Consider the following 17,874-nt stretch of genomic DNA (forward strand, 5'->3'; position numbering starts at 1 on the left):
AAGAACTTCAAATGAAAGTAGTCTATAATGATATTTAAAAAAACAGCATAGTTTAATGAAGTGGTGAAAACCTTGGCTCTGATATTGGACAAACCAAAGTTCAAATTCTGGATCTACCCCAATCTATCTGTATGGCCTTTGGTCAATTTAATTAAATTCTGTAAGATTCGGGATGGTTTGTATCAAATGAAGCTGATCACAGTGCCTACATCTCATTGAGTCACTCTGAGGATTAAGTGAGATAAAACATGAAAAAAGCTTAGTCCAGTGCCAGCATATGTGTTTAATTAGCTATTCAATTACTAACTCTACATTAAATTAATCTATGGAGGTCACTGTAACTTTCATCTTTTCAACTTTGGCTACCTTTACCTATTTCCTTTTATTGGTCTTAATATTATCTCCTGTTTCATATATGAAGTTATATATTCTTTTATATAAGTATTCTTTTTATAGTAAAATCTCCCTAATTTCCCATGAAATTGAACATATACTGCTTTTGGTATGGGTGTGAGATTTACCAAATCAAGGTAGAAAAATCTCCCCTTGGGCATTCATTTGCAACTACAAGTCCTAGAGGCCAGGCACTCACTAATAGGCACTTCACATATATCAATATTATTTTTTGATTCTCTGTCCACTTAATTGTTAAGGAAAAAAATGTTGATTCTAGCTCTGTGGTAGACCCTGGGTTCAAAGCAGGTCTGTCTGACTAGAGATTATGGCTCTTTCCTGAAGCCTGAATTTTAAAGATAGTGGTGGACATCTGTTATGTTAAATACGTTTTATTTCACTTGCCAAGTGTCATTGATTGGTATTGGCTGCCAGAAGCATTGTGTTGAGAAGGATTCTAAGGCCAAGTCTGTACTCAGTGGGAATGTCACGATCAATTAATGATGTCTGTTGCCTGGAAAATCCCATGGGCGGAGGAGCCTGGTGGGCTGCAGTCCATGGGGTCACTAAGAGTCGGACATGACTGAGCGACTTCACTTTCATTTTTCACTTTCATGCACTGGAGAAGGAAATGGCAACCCACTCCAGTGTTCTTGCCTGGAGAATCCCAGGGACAGGGGAACCTGGTGGGGCTCAGAGTTGGACACGACTGAAGTGACTTAGCAGCAGCAGCAGCCATTGGGGCAGCAGAGGGGTAGACAGGATGGGGACGGCATTCAGGCTGTTGATTTGTTGATCCTTGCTGTATACGTTTAATGCCTTTACTTACAACAGAGCACATGGCTCAAGCTGTTACCCAGGCCTTTCTTGTGTCTTCTTTTTCTTTACTCTTGCGAATTTTAGTGAAATTTTCCAAATGTTTAAGTGAAAATATAAAGAGTCAACAAAATTCTAAGACCTCCAGAATAATCCCTTGGCCCCATCTGCGGAGTCTAAGGGGAACAGGAGGGATGAGTTAGGAAGTTTGCTTTATTAGGTATCACCAGCTGGTCTGACTTTGTGATTGTCCTAAACTAGCTCATTGTGGCTGATAAAAAAAAAAAAAGCATCTCTTTTACAGGTGTAAAAACTAATTTGATTTCAAAATAACTGTTAGTAAAGCAAGATGAGAAAAAAAGAGAATGCTCTTTTGGCAGAAGGCATTTAAATCTATTGCATATGGAGATGTTCAGAGTGTTAGAATTTTTGTTTCTGAAATGGGAATGGCAAAGCAATGTCAGCTCAACACGATGATGGTTTTAACCACAGGACATGAAGGAATTTGATTTAGGTAACAAAGTGAGTGACACCCCCCTCCCCAATTTTTATTTATATATATGTGTATATATAATACATACATATACGTGTGTGTGTGTGTGTGTGTATCTATAGGGAGTTTCCCTTGTGGCTCAGTGGTAAAGAATCTATCTGCCAGTGCAGGAGGTGCAAGTTCTATCCCTGGGTTAGGAAGATCTCCTGGAGGAGGAAATGGTAGCCCATTCCAGTTTTCTTGCCTGGACTTAGGAGCCTGGTGGGCTATGGTCCGTGCGGTTGCAAAGAGCAGGACATGACTGAGCACACCTGGGTATAGGCATATATGTATATACATGTATATGTATTTATACGTATCTATATACATAAATGTTATTGTTGTTACTATAAAAGTAATAAGAATTAATATAACTATTTTCAAGCTATTTAGGAAAATGGGAAGAACAAAATCATCAGCAGTCTCACCACCCTAACACAAGAGGCCTTAGTAATGTTTTCCTCCGTTGACATGTATGTTTTCCCCATGGTTCTCATGATAATGGACTTCTGATTTCCTATGCTTTTAAAAGGTGATTTTGCTGGATGGAATATTGACAAACAGCATACATTTGCTATACCCTCTTGCTATATACATCTTCTGTGTGTGTGACTTATCTGTGGGGAAATAGAACAAAGCAAAATATGAGAAGTAGTTTTTTTTTTTTTTTCTTCCTTTTTTGGTGGTAGTAGTTGGTAGTTTTAAAGGAAAGCCACAATGACAGAGAACGAGAAAGTGATTTTGACAGGTCGTATAATCCATTCCCGTGGCTGAAGAAGCCAAGAAAGGGAGACCCAACAAATTCTCTTTACAGCCCATTCCAGTGTTTGGCAACTTGTCCTGACAGGAATTTCTCCCATATTTCAAGCATATCCTTCATTCTCTTGTTTTAATCTCATTCTTCTTGCCTCAACGTCTGAAAAGTGCCTCAGTTTTCTTTTCTGGAAATGGTACTATCTAATTTCTTTCAAGCCAAGGATAGCAAAGCAGTTTTCTCTCCCACATCTACTTCAGGGGTTTGGTCAGAGACACCCTGACAACTTCTCCTGCCCCAGCTTTGTGGGAAAGTGCCCGAGGGCCAGTGGATAACAGCTCTACATTTTCCATGAGAAAGAGCTGGGGCACTAGACACATGTCATGGGAATGTTCTCAAGTTTTTCTGTAAGGCCAGTTTGTTCCCCAGTAATCAGGAGTGACATAGGAAATCCTTAAAAAGCAGGAAAGGTGGGAGCAACATCAGTCAGAGTGGACATGCCAGCCTGGGTACCAGAGCAGGGTGTGAGAGAGGCCCTTCTGTGCCAAGGATTAACACTTTGATTGCTGGCTTTTGTAAAGATCCAGTAAGTCTTGGGGAAGTTAGGGATGAAGAATGAGCACTGGAGGAGCTTTTATAAACAGAATATTAGCAGTAACAGTAGCAGTAAACAGTTCATACTGATTGAGTTTCAGTCCTTCCTATGCACCCTTGACACCCACTCCAAGTTCTTGAAGCCAAAAGTATGTGCATGGACTCAAGTTACACACCTCTTTGCCCGGTCCTCCTTCTTTGGTAAGTTTTTAAGAAAATTAGAAAATCATCTTCTTATTTTCTTTCCTTGAGAAATCTTTGAATTGGCATATAACATAATAAAAATCCCACTGTCAAACTCCAAAGTAAGTCTCAGATTTAGCAAGAGGTTGTGTCAAATGCAAACCATAAGACTATGTAAACTATTTAAAAAAATCTTGCTGAAGCCTTTGGCTGGATAGTGGAGCACGGAATACAGAGTAGAGGACTCGCCATTTATTAGAGTCATTCAATTAAATAAACCAACCCAAAAGAGAACTCCTCAAAGGAAATCGTTTTATATCACATAATGAAACACAAAACCAAACCAAACTTATCTCTGATTTTTTTTAAGGTTTGTTTAAAAAGATGACTGGAGAGTGTGTACCACTCCCCCCAGATTTGCTGTGCAGAAGTGCATAAGTGTGAGTGATGTAGAGGTACTTGTTTATTATAGAGCACATTTCAATGCAGTAATCATAAATATTGCTAAGGTTGTGCTCTGTTGAAATATGACCTACATACTCTTGATTGTTTGTGTTACGTGATTTGTCTGACACCCATTACATTCTGGGTAATAGCAGCCATTTGTTGCTCTGCACAGCAGGCTCTTTTGACAAAAGAAAATAGGCAGCAATAAAAAAGCTATAGTCTGAATTACATTCTGCACAGTGCTGCACTGCTGAGAGTTTGTGCAAGTGTGTTAACAATGTTCTGAACTGCCTCTTGTCAGCCTTCAGCCTGTAATGGCCATCTGTCCTCACATAAATCTATCAAAACCTGCTAAGTTCAAGAGAGAGCATGGAATATACCTTGTACTGTCAACACCAAAATGTACACATTCCCCAGAAAATCAACACACAGGAAATAATCCAGAGGTTATGGGAGGCATTAGCACTGTTGATTTAGGCTTGTGGGATGAAATTGAGAGTCTGGCGATTAGTGGGAAGATGACAGGAGTAGTGGCATTAAGGAATTGAGTATTGACTGCCCTCCTACCACAAGGGAGAACCTTCTGGATGGAGGAGATGGGGTTAGAGAAATCAAATTAGTTCAGGAGCAGCAAAGGGTTCCCTGTCCTGTCCATGGCTCCTAAACTTTGGACATCACATTAGAAGAAACAAAAAATACTTCTGACACCTCTGTTTCACTTTGTTTTGTTTTGCTCTGGATCTCAGGAACTCTATCTGGAAATAGATTTTCAATGAGACTCTGGTCCCACAAACTCTTGTGACCCTCAAGATGTCTCAGTCTTGCTTTGGGATGTTCTCCTTGAATGAAAAAAGTTTTCAGTTAAAAGTAAAAAGTTTAGGGAATGATCTGAATTATTTTTTTCCTGTCCACCTACTCCTAATCCAAAAATAACTTCCATCAACTAAGTGAGTATTATATTTGTTTTAATGAGCAGTGCCAATCGAAGCTTATCACCCTGATATTTTCACTCATAAGGTCTATCTGGTTATCTTATGGTATTTCTGTAAATTTTAAGCAGATACACAAGAACATGTACTTACCGCAGATTTTAAAGAGTCATCTCTTTATGAAGTCCTGAGGGCTGAATCCCTGAAATGCCAGCATTTGGTAGGTTATTTGGCACATAGTAGGTCCTCAGTGAATGTCTATTTAATCACCATGGCCCATCTAAAATGTGAAGGACGTGAAAGGCTTTGTTTTTAACTCTAAGAAACTACTCAGGGTGTCGGCACTCCCAAGAGCAACTTGAGAATCAGTTATTTAAGCGATAATGAGCTTAGGTACTAGGACAAGGGTTTCAAATGTTCAAGACGAAAAAGAATTTCTATATTTAAAATCCCTAGATAGCTGAGCTATTTTTAGGACTAGTCTCTCTTTAATAGTGGCCTAATTTGGTGTTTCTGAAGTTTGGGGTTTCTTTTTATAAGTCTACAATGTCAGTCAAAATACATCTACCTAAGATCAAGGCAACGTGCCACCCAGACACGGCAGGACAGTGGCTGTCCATAAGTGGTCTGTGAACTGTGTCATTAAAAATATTTGACCAGCTTCCCAAGTGATCCTCGGGCCACTGAAATGGAACACCTACGAGTAAAGGAGGATCTAGAAAAATAAAAACAAGTGAAACATTTTGCAAAAATAAGCCCAAGCAACATTTCCTCTGAGAGCTGCTAATCTATTTGAAGAGACAAGATATAATTCACATTCAGAAAAAGATAAGCGTGAAAATATAGCAATATCTGATAAGTGAGTGATCCTGGCAGTAAATTATTAGAAAAGTAAAAATTACCCCAATTCAGAGTATCATGAAAAGATTTATGGAGCTGTATTTGAGGATGTTGAATGTCATTTCCTCTAATTCAAGGGCTACATCATTTGGAATATTTGACTGTTATTTACTCAGTAAAGAGAGATTATTCATCATTATTTCTTTGAGCATCTTAGCTTCCTGTGAGAAATATTTGAAATCTTGTCATTTCTTTGCTGAGAACTGGTATCTTTAAATTTGTTGTAGTGGTAATTGAAGGCAGGAGAGCGTGTAGTGTTAACAGAAACTGGTGTATATGAACATGGCAGTGCGAAGGGTAGAGGGAACAAGAAGAGAGAGGGGAAGGAGATAGATAGGGAAAGAAATAAAGAAAGAAAAGCAAGAGGAGAAGATAAAAGGAAGGGAAGTAGGAGGAGGAGCTGGAGGAGGGGAAGGAAGAGAGAAAACTGGCCATATAGGAATTTCTTTAGATTGAGTAAAAGATACGCTTGTCTATGAAGAGAGAACACAAGAAGGGTGAGCTTCATTCAGTAATGTGACCTCTCTATTAGCTCTAAGCCAAGAGTAGGGGGAGCAGGCATACAGTAGGCTGCTAATAAAGGGAAGATTTCTGAGACTCAGATGTGTCACAGAGGAAGAGCAGTGTTTGCTTCTCTTTGTGTTTGCATTTCCCTGTCTTTCTGAACTGGGATAGATTTCCAAAGTCACACCTCTTTGTATTTTTGTTCATGTCTTTCCCTCATTTGGGGAGAATTAGCTATGTGTGATAAATATTGCCAAATATTGGTGTAAAAATATTTCATTTTAAGGAAAATATTAATTTCCTTTCTTTCTTGTAAAGTAGGGGAGAGAGGCAGTGTCTTCCTGTTCATACCAAAACTTCATGTGGCTGTCTGTGACCTACTTGTGTGCGTATATATATATATATATATATATATACATACACATATTTTTTTTCCAGCAAGGTAGAATTTTCCTTGAAATGTGCAGTTGCCTTAAGTCTCACCCCAGGCTTCTTAGCAGACTTGAAGTTCTTTTCTGCTGAATAGCATTCACCCATCCTCCTAAATAAAAAGTGTATTGTAAACTAAAATGTTCCCTTGTAAGCATAAAGTCATTTGAACTGCAGCCTGCCCTTCTTCAAAGTTCCTTCAACTTTCCAGCCATTCCACAGTTCTTCTTCCTGGGCAGAAAGGGCTGAGCAGGACTTACTCGGGGTGAAACTGACAGAGCCAACCAGCCTTCACAGTCTCCCACCAAGACTTCTGATGGAATTTTCTGTCCTTCTGTAGAAAAGCAGGAAAGGCAACAATTTACAGATGTCCCCCCTTCTTCCATTATTTTTCCTCTCTCTCTTTTTTTTTAATTAGCTAGTTGCCAAAGCTTGGATTCGTTTCAGTCCTTCAACCTCATAATCTACCCCGACGTGCTGCTCCAAATAAAATGGTCCGCCGGCACTGCAATATTTAGTGTTACTGTTCACTTAGGTTTCTGTTGCAGAACCATATTTTAGACAGAATGTATTAGTTATGCTTACAAGAATGTATTATACCTACATTAGCCATGGTTTACTAAGTTAATGAACTGTGGAGACAAAGAATCATTGCTGTCAGGTTGTAGAGTCATCTGGTGCCCTGCCTTCGCAGACCATATTTTACTGAACTTTGAAGTTGCCTATGGCTTCCCCACCCTGCCCTGCATTTGCTGCCATCCCACCTTTTTTTTTTAAAGTTACCTAAATCTTTGGCACCACAGGTAGATATCTTTCATTGTACAAAAATTCCTACCCGCCTTGCATCCTCCCCAGTGTTCTTTGCAGACAAACATGGCCAAAGCCATTCACTGAGTCCCTTGAGTACCACTGCATTCATTTTCCATAACACAGACGACAGACTACCCTTGTGAACCTGAACTTTGGTTCTGCCTGGTGGTGATGCGTTCATGTTTCCTGGGAAGCAAGAGCTGTTAGCATTGTGTTTGAAATACAAAATATCAGGGCTTTCACTGCAGTCTTGCAATGCATATCTGTCTTTCCTTGGTGACAGAGGCTTCCGGGGACAGAGTCACTTTTTCAGGTCTTATCAGGAATTTAGTTTCCTTTGTTTTTCTGTGAGTTTTAACCATTGACTGAAATCTTAGGGAAGTGAGGAAAATGTGTCCTGGCACTTAACAACATTCTATCTCTTTTCTTTCCCTCTCTCCTCATTTTTTTTTTTTTTTTCCTTTTATTATCTTAGGCCTAACTCCACCCACAACTCCTCCTCATAAAGCCAACCAAGATAACCCTTTCAGGGCTTCTCCAAAGCTGAAGCCCTCTTGCAAGACTGTGGTACCTCCACCATCCAAGAAGGCCCGGTACAGTGAGTCTTCTTGTACCCAAGGCAGTAATTCCACCAAGAAGGGGCCCGAGCAGTCTGAGTTGTACGCACAGCTCAGCAAGACCTCTGTGCTCACCAGTGGACACGAGGAAAGGAAGGCCAAACGGCCCAGTCTCCGGCTGTTTGGTGACCATGACTATTGTCAGTCAATTAATTCCAAAACGGAAATACTCGTTAGTACATCACAGGAGCTCCACGACTCCAGACAACTAGAAAATAAAGATGCCCCCTCCTCCAACGGGCCGGGGCAAATACACTCTTCCACAGATTCCGACCCGTGCTACCTGAGAGAGACCGCGGAGGTGAGCAGGCAGGTCTCTCCCGGCAGCACCAGAAAACAGCTCCAAGACCAGGAAATCCGAGCTGAGCTGAATAAGCACTTCGGTCATCCCAGTCAAGCTGTTTTTGACGACAAAGCAGACAAGACCAGTGAACTGAGGGACAGTGATTTCAGTAATGAACAATTCTCCAAACTACCTATGTTTATAAATTCAGGACTAGCCATGGATGGCCTGTTTGATGACAGCGAAGATGAAAGTGATAAACTGAACTCCCCTTGGGATGGCACGCAGTCCTATTCATTGTTCGATGTGTCGCCTTCTTGTTCTTCTTTTAACTCTCCGTGTAGAGATTCTGTGTCACCACCCAAATCTTTATTTTCTCAAAGACCCCAAAGGATGCGCTCTCGTTCAAGGTCCTTTTCTCGACACAGGTCGTGTTCTCGATCACCATATTCCAGGTCAAGATCAAGGTCCCCAGGCAGTAGATCTTCTTCAAGGTAAACCTTGTCAAAACCCACCCAAAGCCTAAGATATCCCCAGGAATTAAAAAACAAACAAACAAAAAAAACAAGCATTTAAAACCCACTAGCAGCCCAGCCCCTCAACAGCATGTTCCTGGTGCTTCCGGAACTAAGGAGATTGTTGTTACCCATACATTCTTCCCCATCTTCTCTTAAATCTGTCCTCATTGAGCACAGCACATGAACCAGTCAGACCAGAGAGAGCAATCTGTAGAAAACTTGCTCATCTAACTTTTTCCATTACCTGGAGAGCTGCTCTGTGCAGAATAGTTGAGATCCATGCAAGATAAAGCTGACAGGGTACCAGGCTGGCGTTCAGCAGTCACATCCATAAGAGATGTTGCAAGAGAACATGTCACCAACTCCCAGACCTTTAAGCTGACTAGAGGTTCGCACACTGTCACTGGGAAATCTCACTAGTAGTTGGGAACTGAAAGCCGGTTTATGTTAAGACAGAATTCCAGGGGCTACTCAGTCATGCTGATAAACTGGGTTTTGCTGGCAGTTGCAAATGCCCTTTTTGTTTTTCCTTCTCTCTCAGATCTTGCTACTACTATGAGTCAGGCCACTGCAGACACCGCACACACCGAAATTCGCCCCTGTGCGCGTCACGTTCAAGATCGCCCCATAGCCGGCGGCCCAGGTAATGATGCACGTTCGCTTCCCTCCGTGCCTCTTATCCCTCGAGTAGATGACAAAATGTAGTCCAAAACCCTGCCCCCTCCCTAGTTTATGATTCATTTTGCTCGTGCAAATGGAGGTGGTTGACTTAATGATGAAGTTATGTTTCTCAGGTATGACAGCTACGAGGAATACCAGCACGAAAGGCTCAAGAGGGAAGAATACCGCAGAGAGTATGAGAAGCGGGAATCTGAAAGGGCCAAGCAGAGGGAGAGGCAGAGGCAGAAGGCAATTGTAAGCAGCCTGGAGCTTACTTTCATTTTACAGAAGGGTTTCTTTTTTTCTCTCTCTCTCATTTTGGGGGGATGTGATGGGCATAGATTAGAAAATATGGTAAGGATGCTGTTAGAATATGCAGTACTCAGACTTTTGGCTTTAGCATCAGTGATACCTCAATCCCTCTTAACACTGATTACTGGAAAATAAAATAAGTCCGTGTATTTCTCCTCCATACTACCTGTTTTTCACTCATCTGGAAGCTCATTATTGCATTTGACTTTTGTTTCTAAAAATAGAAGGAGAGCTGTATACTGGTCCCATTGACCTAGAAGATGAATTCTTCATACTGTTCTCTACTGCTTTTTGCTCTGAGTGGAAAATGAGGAGGTGTCACTGGATGGTTTCATCTTTTTGGCAGATGTGAGGGTTGTGTTGTCCATGGAGAGACTGTATTTGAGTAAGATTTAAAGGCAATGGTAGAAAAAGATTTGCTAAGTCCCTACTTCTTCCTTGTGCTGGGTCAACACCTCAGACATCCACATTTCTTATGAGCTACTTTTCAATAGCCTATCATGGATTTCAGCACCACTTACTGTAGGATATTGTGTTTACTTGACACATGGACACTACTGACCCTTTGGGATAAGGATCTAGATAATAGGAGTCTAGTTCATTCTGTTTGTCAGATCTTAGAAGGCAAAAACTGGGTCCTCCAATTGTCAGCATCCAGTACTTGTCCCAGGCAGACATTCCTAGTTGATTAAGGAACTCTTTCCCGCTGAGCCCCAGGAGAGCCTTGAGGACTTTCACAACCTGGTACTCCAAGAAGCCATGGCTCAACGATCAGAAATGGCACTGTTTTGTTCATTGCAGTTGCTGTCTGTTAGCTGCTAAGTATCATTTCAGTGAAGATCAACTTTTGATACATCTTGCATACAAGCTAACCAGGGCTTGCTGCTACTGCTGCTAAGTCGCTTCAGTCGTGTCAGACTCTGTGCGACCCCACAGACGGCAGCCCACGAGGCTCCCCCATCCCTGGGATTCTCCAGGCAAGAACACTGGAGTGGGTTGCCATTTCCTTCTCCAATGCATGAAAGTGAAAAGTGAAAGTGAAGTCTCTCAGTCGTGTCTGACTCTTCGCAACCCCGTGGACTGCAGCCCACCAGGTTCCTCCGTCCATGGGATTTTCCAGGCAAGAGTACTGGAGTGGGTGCCATTGCCTTCTCCAGCCAGGGCTTAGGGAAATGATGGATATGCTACCTTAAATACAACCAACAACCATCAAAAAATTCTTGACAAACCTACATAAAAGAGCTGACTAATAAAGTCCAAATCAAGCATTGGCCAACAGTTATCAGCTGGAGGAAAAAGGTTAACTGAGAGGTTTGTTAACTCAGGCACTCAAGGAGAAAGAAGGGAGAAGTAATTGAATATGTAGGCTAAAGGTCTAGGGCTTTGCTGCCATTTAAATTTGAATCTACCTAAGACCAAATTAAAGGCCTTGTGAAAATTATAGCACTTTCCCTCATTTTTCTCAACTTTCAAATTAGCTGTAATATTAAGATCTACCAGAGTATCATTAGTTAACATTTAACAAGATGAATAAAAATGGAAAATTCAGCTTTTCTAATTTTGCTGTTTTTAATTAATAGCCTGTTGAGTAACTATAACAACTCACATTTACAGAGTGCCATATAGTTTACAAAGCAGTTCATATACACCAAAGAGAGTCATGTTGAGTAAGCATGTAAGTAAGTAGCTATTTCAGTGTTTTCAAATTCATATTTGATGAAACTCTTCATGTGTCTTCCCAGAAGAGTGACACTAAAGAGAGAAATTATTGTGTCATATGTTTGCTCATTTGCACAAAATGTAACACAGCTATAATCAAAGCTGAGTAGATAAATATAGATAAATGGTATGTGCTTTTATTATTCTTTCCAAAGATAATATAGTGCCAGATACTTACTTGGGTGAAGAAAGGGAAGGAGGGCTCCTTTTGCTAGTTTGGCTCTGAGCAAATAGATCAATACTGTGATTCATCTGTAATATACTCTGTATTCCATAGATGCCAGAGCCAAAAGCACTCTTGAGGCCACTAGCCTCAGTTTGGAAGCAGATACCACCCTGCCTTTCCTTGGTGTCACAGATGTTAACAAATTCCTTGGTTAATCTTTTGACTAAGACAATATCAATTCCCTTTGAAAGAAGGCAATTATAGTGCAAATGTCAACTTGACGTATATTAAGTCATTATAATTAACTAGATGTTTGTGAGAATTTTGGCTTTGAGATTTTCATTTTTGTTTTTTAAAAAGCAAATTAAAAAAGAAAAATAAGACATAGAAATTATTTACTAACACACTGACCCACAGATAGTAAGAGATTAATATAAAGATTTGGGACTTAACTGTTAAACCAGTTAACCGGTTGGACAATTAGATGGTATTTCTGTAAATATAAGTGAAAACACATGACTATGTGAGAGACATTTGTTAGGTACCTGGGATACAAAATTAGGTAAGACTTCATCCCCACATCTTAGGGGCTTCAAGTCCACTGACTGGTAAAGATACGCAATGTGTTCATTGCTGTCATAGAGAATGTATCTAAGGTACTGAAGTGGCATACAGGTGGGCACCCAGCCCTGGGAATGAGGGAGGGCATCCCTAGAGAGTGTGAGATTGATTTGAAATCTAAAGGGAGGAGAGGGCAAAGGTTCTTTCCATGTGAGCTGTCCAGTGTGGTAGCCATCAGCCAGGAGGCTAATTAAGCTAGTCCCAAATTTAAATACACTGTGTAATTGAATTTTGAAGACAGTACCAAAAAAAAAAAAAGAGTTTAAAATACTTCATTAATACTTTTTATGTCAATGACAAGTTGAAACAATAATATTTTGGCTGTACTGAGCCAAGTGAAATACATTATTAAAATTAAATTTGTTTCTTTTTACATTTTAAAAAATGTGCCTCTGAAAATTTAAAAATTACATATGGTACATTATATTTTTATTGCAAATAACTATTCTAGGCAGATACTTTAGCTCATACTAAGTCTCTGGAAAAGAGCAAGATATATTGGGAAACTGCTAGTCATTTAATTATAAGGCTAGGGTACAGAAGAGGCAGGAGGTGAGTCTGGGGGGCTCCCCGGTAGCCAGATACTTGAAGAGTCTTGTAAGTCATCATAAAGATTTTGAAGAATATCTTGAAGGCATAGTGGAACTGTTTAATGAGGTTACCCTTAAGAAGTTTTTCTGACTGATTTCCTTCCTGAAAATGATCTGCTTTCTTGTGCCATAATGCATTTGCAAAGTGTATTTTTATGGAGTTGGGCAAGGAGATAAAGGCAATGATTTTTGACTCATTTGGCTAGATTATCTTGAAAACTCATTCATGAAACAGTTCAAGGAATTAGGACAGTTTGCCTAATTTGGTCATGTAGGTGATTTTCATTCAGATTTCTGAGACACTCTTAAAGTCATGAATGAATAGCAAATTACATTTGGAATATCTTGGGTGGAATGCTGATTTATTCATTAATTCAGATCAATTTTATAATCAGGGGATGAGCAAAACAGAGACTCCAGAAGGAAATGAAAAAAATGTTACAATCATGTAATAGGTATTTTACAAAGTTAACCTTTGCTGTCTTGTCTTGTGGTCCCTATTGACTTTTTTTTTCTTTAGTTCCATAAGAAGGAGATAGTGTAGGTCATCTATCAGGTTTTTACTGTGTATGTGTCCAAAAGTCTTTATTCAGACCAACTTCAGTGCACCAAATCAGACAGCTAAGAAAGGACTAATAATTAGTAATTAGTAACACAGAATCATATGTTGTGGTTGAATGTTGTCATTGTATAAGTCGCTGCTTTTGTCCAGTTTTCATCTAAATGATCTCAAAAACCAGTTCATCCTCTGCTTTTCTCAGTCTCACAGGCTTGAAATAATTCAGGTTATATTAGAACTCTGCAAGCCAGAGTCTAGTATTTAATGTCTAACTGTCACTGCTCTAATTTCTCGTGGAGTTCTAAGTCCAACTCCATTTGCAATCTCTACAGTTTCCTGCCAGAAAACATGATAATAGGATGTTAATTTAAAGGGCAAATCTAGACATTATGAAATGGCTCAGTGCTTAAAACCAAAACCAGATGTGCTTGGGCAATGACTATTTCTTTTCTCTTCTCCATTGGTCAGTATGCAGCCTAGGAGCCAGAAACAGAGGCTCATCCCTGAAAATTATCAGCTTCTTCCAAATGAAAAAATCAAATAGTTGTCTAATTTCTCGTAGTTATTCTTTTTGGGGAAAATAATGTCGTTTTCTGTTCAGGCCTTTTCAAGAGCTGTTCCATATGGGTGAATATGTTATAATATGAGTATAAATGCACTATTTAGAAATTTTCAGTTCTATCAAAAGTAGTTATATGTGCTCTGAGTCTATGGTTTTCATGTTTTCTGACTCATCATGGTGTTTACTTGCTCTTATTTGTGTATTAGCTTTTAAGGAGACTAATCTAGATTTTTTTTTAATTTATTTTTTAATTGAAGGATAATTGCTTTACAGAATTTTATTGTTTTATGTCAAACCTCAATATGAATCAGCCATAGGTATACATATATTCCCTCCCTTTTGAACCTTCCTCCCACCTCACTCCCCATCCAACCCCTCTAGGTTGATACAGAGCCCTGTTTGAGTTTCCTGAGACATACAGCAAATTCCCATTGGCTATCTATTTTATGTAAGGTAATGTAAGTTTCCCTGTTACTCTCTCCATATATCTAACCCTCTCTTCCCCTTTCCCCATGTCCATAAGTCTATTCTCTATGTCTGCTTCTCCATTGCTGTCCTGCAAATAAATACTGCCCTGCAAATATAGATTTATTCTGTATATATGCATTAGTATATGATATTTATCTTTCTCTTCCTGACTTACTTCACTCTGCATAATAGGCTCTAGGTTCATCCACCTCATCAGAACTGACTCAAATGCATTCCTTTTTATGGCTGAGTAATATTCCATTATGTATATATACCACAACTTCTTTATCCATTCATCTGTCAATGGACATCTAGATTGCTTCCATGTTCTAGCTAAGACTAATCTGGATTTATTCAAATTTATCCAACCTTAGATAGTAGTAGGCACTTACTGAAGCACAATACTTTGGCATCTGTTAGAATTCAGTAAATGTTAATCTCAACACTAATTTTCAAACCCTTTTTACCAAGACTTGCTTATTTTTTTTTATGAGAAACAACTGTCATATAGCTAACTGGGCAGCTCTACACTCTCTGATAGAGATTTTGATGCTGCAAAGTCAGTTAATTCAGTCATTTTTTTCTTTATTTATCCCCTGTCTTGATATAATGAGGATTTACCATACCTGTTAATGCAACACAAATCTTCAATTTTATTATCCACCTCATTAGCAAACTAGCTTTTGTAAAACTTGAAGCTAAAAGATACTTGATAAATGTCCTATCCTCCTTGATAGTGAAAACTGGTCTGAAAATCATTTTTCAAGGAGGTTTTTTCCAAAGGTTTAGAGTTCCTCCAAGCCTTTAAGAAGTTGGAAATGTTATTAGGCATTTTGATTTCTTTTCCTTTCATCTCCTGTTTAGAAATTAATGTCTTGAAAAATTGGCTGCAAGTGTTAAGGTTTTTTAAAGATATGGAATCTATTCATCTGTCTAATAAAACTGCAACATGTTAAAAATAATTGATTATTCACTAGACATTTTGGCCAGTCTTGGGAAGATTTTTATCTTTGCTTTTTAGACCTTCAGATGCCTTTTAATTTCATTTTTTTTTTTAACAGTAGGAAACCAAACACTCTAATCATTTTCTCAAATGAGAATTTCAACATGTATTTAGTGTCTGATCTTTGTAAGGTAACAAGACGTGGTCCCATTCCTGTGTTATATAAAAAGAGATTGACAGTCAAATAGGTGATTTTAAGGGATTGTGGACCAGCCATTTCTATTTCTGTCTCTCCTATCTAGGTCGTGTCTTCTTTTTACCACAGAATGTATCAGTATCTGATATAAAAGGTCCTCTGGTTTATTTTCTTTGTGGGATTATTGTTGCATATAGTTTCGTATAAAGAAGCAATTCAGAGACTATCCCGATATGTCTGCATATGGACGTGCATATGGTCGATTTTCGCTTTAACTTTGAATTTCCTTGAAGATGAACATAGGCTGTGTGTATTCCTATAATGGTAGCTGAGCAATTTCTGTATGATGGTTCAAGTTTTTTTCGCTCTCTTCTACATTTCTCCCTCCTTTTCCTCTATACAGTAGTAACCTTCCTAAAAATGTTCATTAAAAAAAAAAACAAAAAAAAAACAGTGCATAACACTCATGCCAGCAGGCGCCAGGAAGTTTAGATAACAGTCCCATCAAGTTGGGCTGTTTGGAGGGAGCTGGCTGCATAAATAGAATGGAATGTGATGTGATGATTCCCTTGTTCAAGTGTACAGCATTGCCCCGGGATATCTCCCTTTATATTTATTGACCTCCAGGATGTGCTGGGTACTCTGCAACAACACAATCACAGCCTTCAGCTGAGACATACAATCTACATGGAAGTGAATTGGGCAGCCCACTCTGCCTGCTATACTTCATCTGGTCAGTTATGTAGGCTCAATAACTGCTGTCAGAGGAATTGTGTTTTACCAGTTGCTTCAGCAGAGTGAAAAAAGTGAGTCCTTACACTTAACCCTGTAAAACGAATCATGGAAACCTGTATTAGTACACCCAGCTGAGGTTACCTGGGCAAAGTTTTTCCTATGATAAAAGCGCCAAACCTGATTTTCCTTCTCCATTGTCTTAGAGACTCTCAGGGAGTAAGGGCCACACTTGGGCACCTTTGATGTAATGAAAGGTATGGAGCTGGGTCTTGAAAATGATTAGTTGCCTATCGATTGATTTTTCAATAAATATGCATTGAGAAGATTCTTGTTTTGTGTACTCTTAAATAAGTAGTCAACAGGACTGATATGGTCACTGCTTTCATAAAGTTTTCATTGTATGGGGATATAGACATTGAAGACATTGAACACTAAATAAGCTACTAATATTTAATTATAATTGGGCACAAGGGGCTTCCCACGTGGCTTAGTAGTAAAGAATCTACCTGCCAATGCAGAAGACATGGATTTGATCCCTGGGTTGGAATGATCCCCTGGACAAGGTAATGGCCACCCACTCCAGTATTCTTGCCTGGAAAATTCCATGGACAGAGGAGCCTTGTGAGCTACAGTCCATGGCGTCACATAAGAGGTAGTGACTAAACAACAGCACAGAATTACAAAAGAGAAGTAGACTGTTCTATTAGAGCAACTTATAATAGGAACTAAAACTCATCTGAGGTCTCAGAAAGGAAACAGTTGTTGAATTCACTGTAATTCTAGACAGTATGTATGTTGATGGAGAGGAGGGAGGGGCAGTGCGGAAAGGATATTCCAAGTAGCAGAGAAGCACCTGATGCAAAGGCCTTAGGAAAGAAAGGAGCACAGTATATATTAGGGACTGATGGAGAAGGAAATGGCAACCCACTCCGGTGTTCTTGCCTGGAGAATCCCAGGGACGGGGGAGCCTGGTGGGCTGCCGTCTATGGGGTCGCACAGAGTCAGACACGACTGAAGCGACTTAGCAGCAGCAGCAGCAGCAGATCAGTATGGCTCAAAATAGAGGAAAGGAAAGAATAAGGTGTGTGGGATGAAGCCCAAGATGGAGACAGATCCAGATCCCGGATCCAGACAGAAGGACCTGGTAGATTCTGTTAATGATTTAGGTCTTTCCCTAAATGTTGTGAGAAAGCAATGACATGTTTTAGATCTTAATTGACATGATCCTCTTCTCTTAATAAAAACTATTCTGGCTGAAGTGAACAAATAAATTGGAGGAGGGTAAACAGCAGACACAGGATCCAAATTAAGAGGCTGTTATATTAGTTCAGAAGGACATGCTGGCAGCTTGATTTAGGGGAGATTAGATCAAAGGAGCAGATTTAGGAAGTAAAAATCCACAGGACTTAAGGAGTGATTGGATGTGAGGAGGGGACTAAGTGGGGAGAATTAAGGAAAGCCGTTGGGTTTTTGTCCTGAATAACTGGATGGATGGTGTTAACTTTACTGATACAAGAACATTGCAGGAAAAACCCAGTCAGAAGAGGATGAATTAGAGAGTTTGGTTTGGGTAATGTTGGTCTAGTTTGAGATGCCTAGGTGACATCCAACCTGGGATGTCAAATAGGTAGTTG

At 39.6% G+C, this 17,874-nt stretch overlaps 1 protein-coding gene across 18 annotated transcripts in view; it reads left to right on the forward strand.

Annotated features, from left to right (window-relative positions):
* Nucleotides 1–17,874, forward strand: part of PPARGC1A (PPARG coactivator 1 alpha) — a 716,069-nt gene that overhangs the window by 685,589 nt on the left and 12,606 nt on the right. For all 18 annotated transcript variants that reach the window (XM_086406254.1, XM_086406256.1, XM_086406261.1 and 15 more), the window contains 3 exons: nucleotides 7,767–8,685; nucleotides 9,251–9,352; nucleotides 9,504–9,624. In XM_086406254.1, coding sequence (XP_086262380.1) covers nucleotides 7,767–8,685; nucleotides 9,251–9,352; nucleotides 9,504–9,624 — 1,142 coding nt within the window. The remainder of the gene's footprint in view (nucleotides 1–7,766; nucleotides 8,686–9,250; nucleotides 9,353–9,503; nucleotides 9,625–17,874) is intronic.

The sequence above is a fragment of the Bos grunniens genome, chromosome 6 (assembly GCF_055505025.1).
Source record: "Bos grunniens cultivar Pamir isolate PY7600 chromosome 6, Bosgru_T2T1.0, whole genome shotgun sequence".
Classification (NCBI taxonomy): domain Eukaryota; kingdom Metazoa; phylum Chordata; class Mammalia; order Artiodactyla; family Bovidae; genus Bos; species Bos grunniens.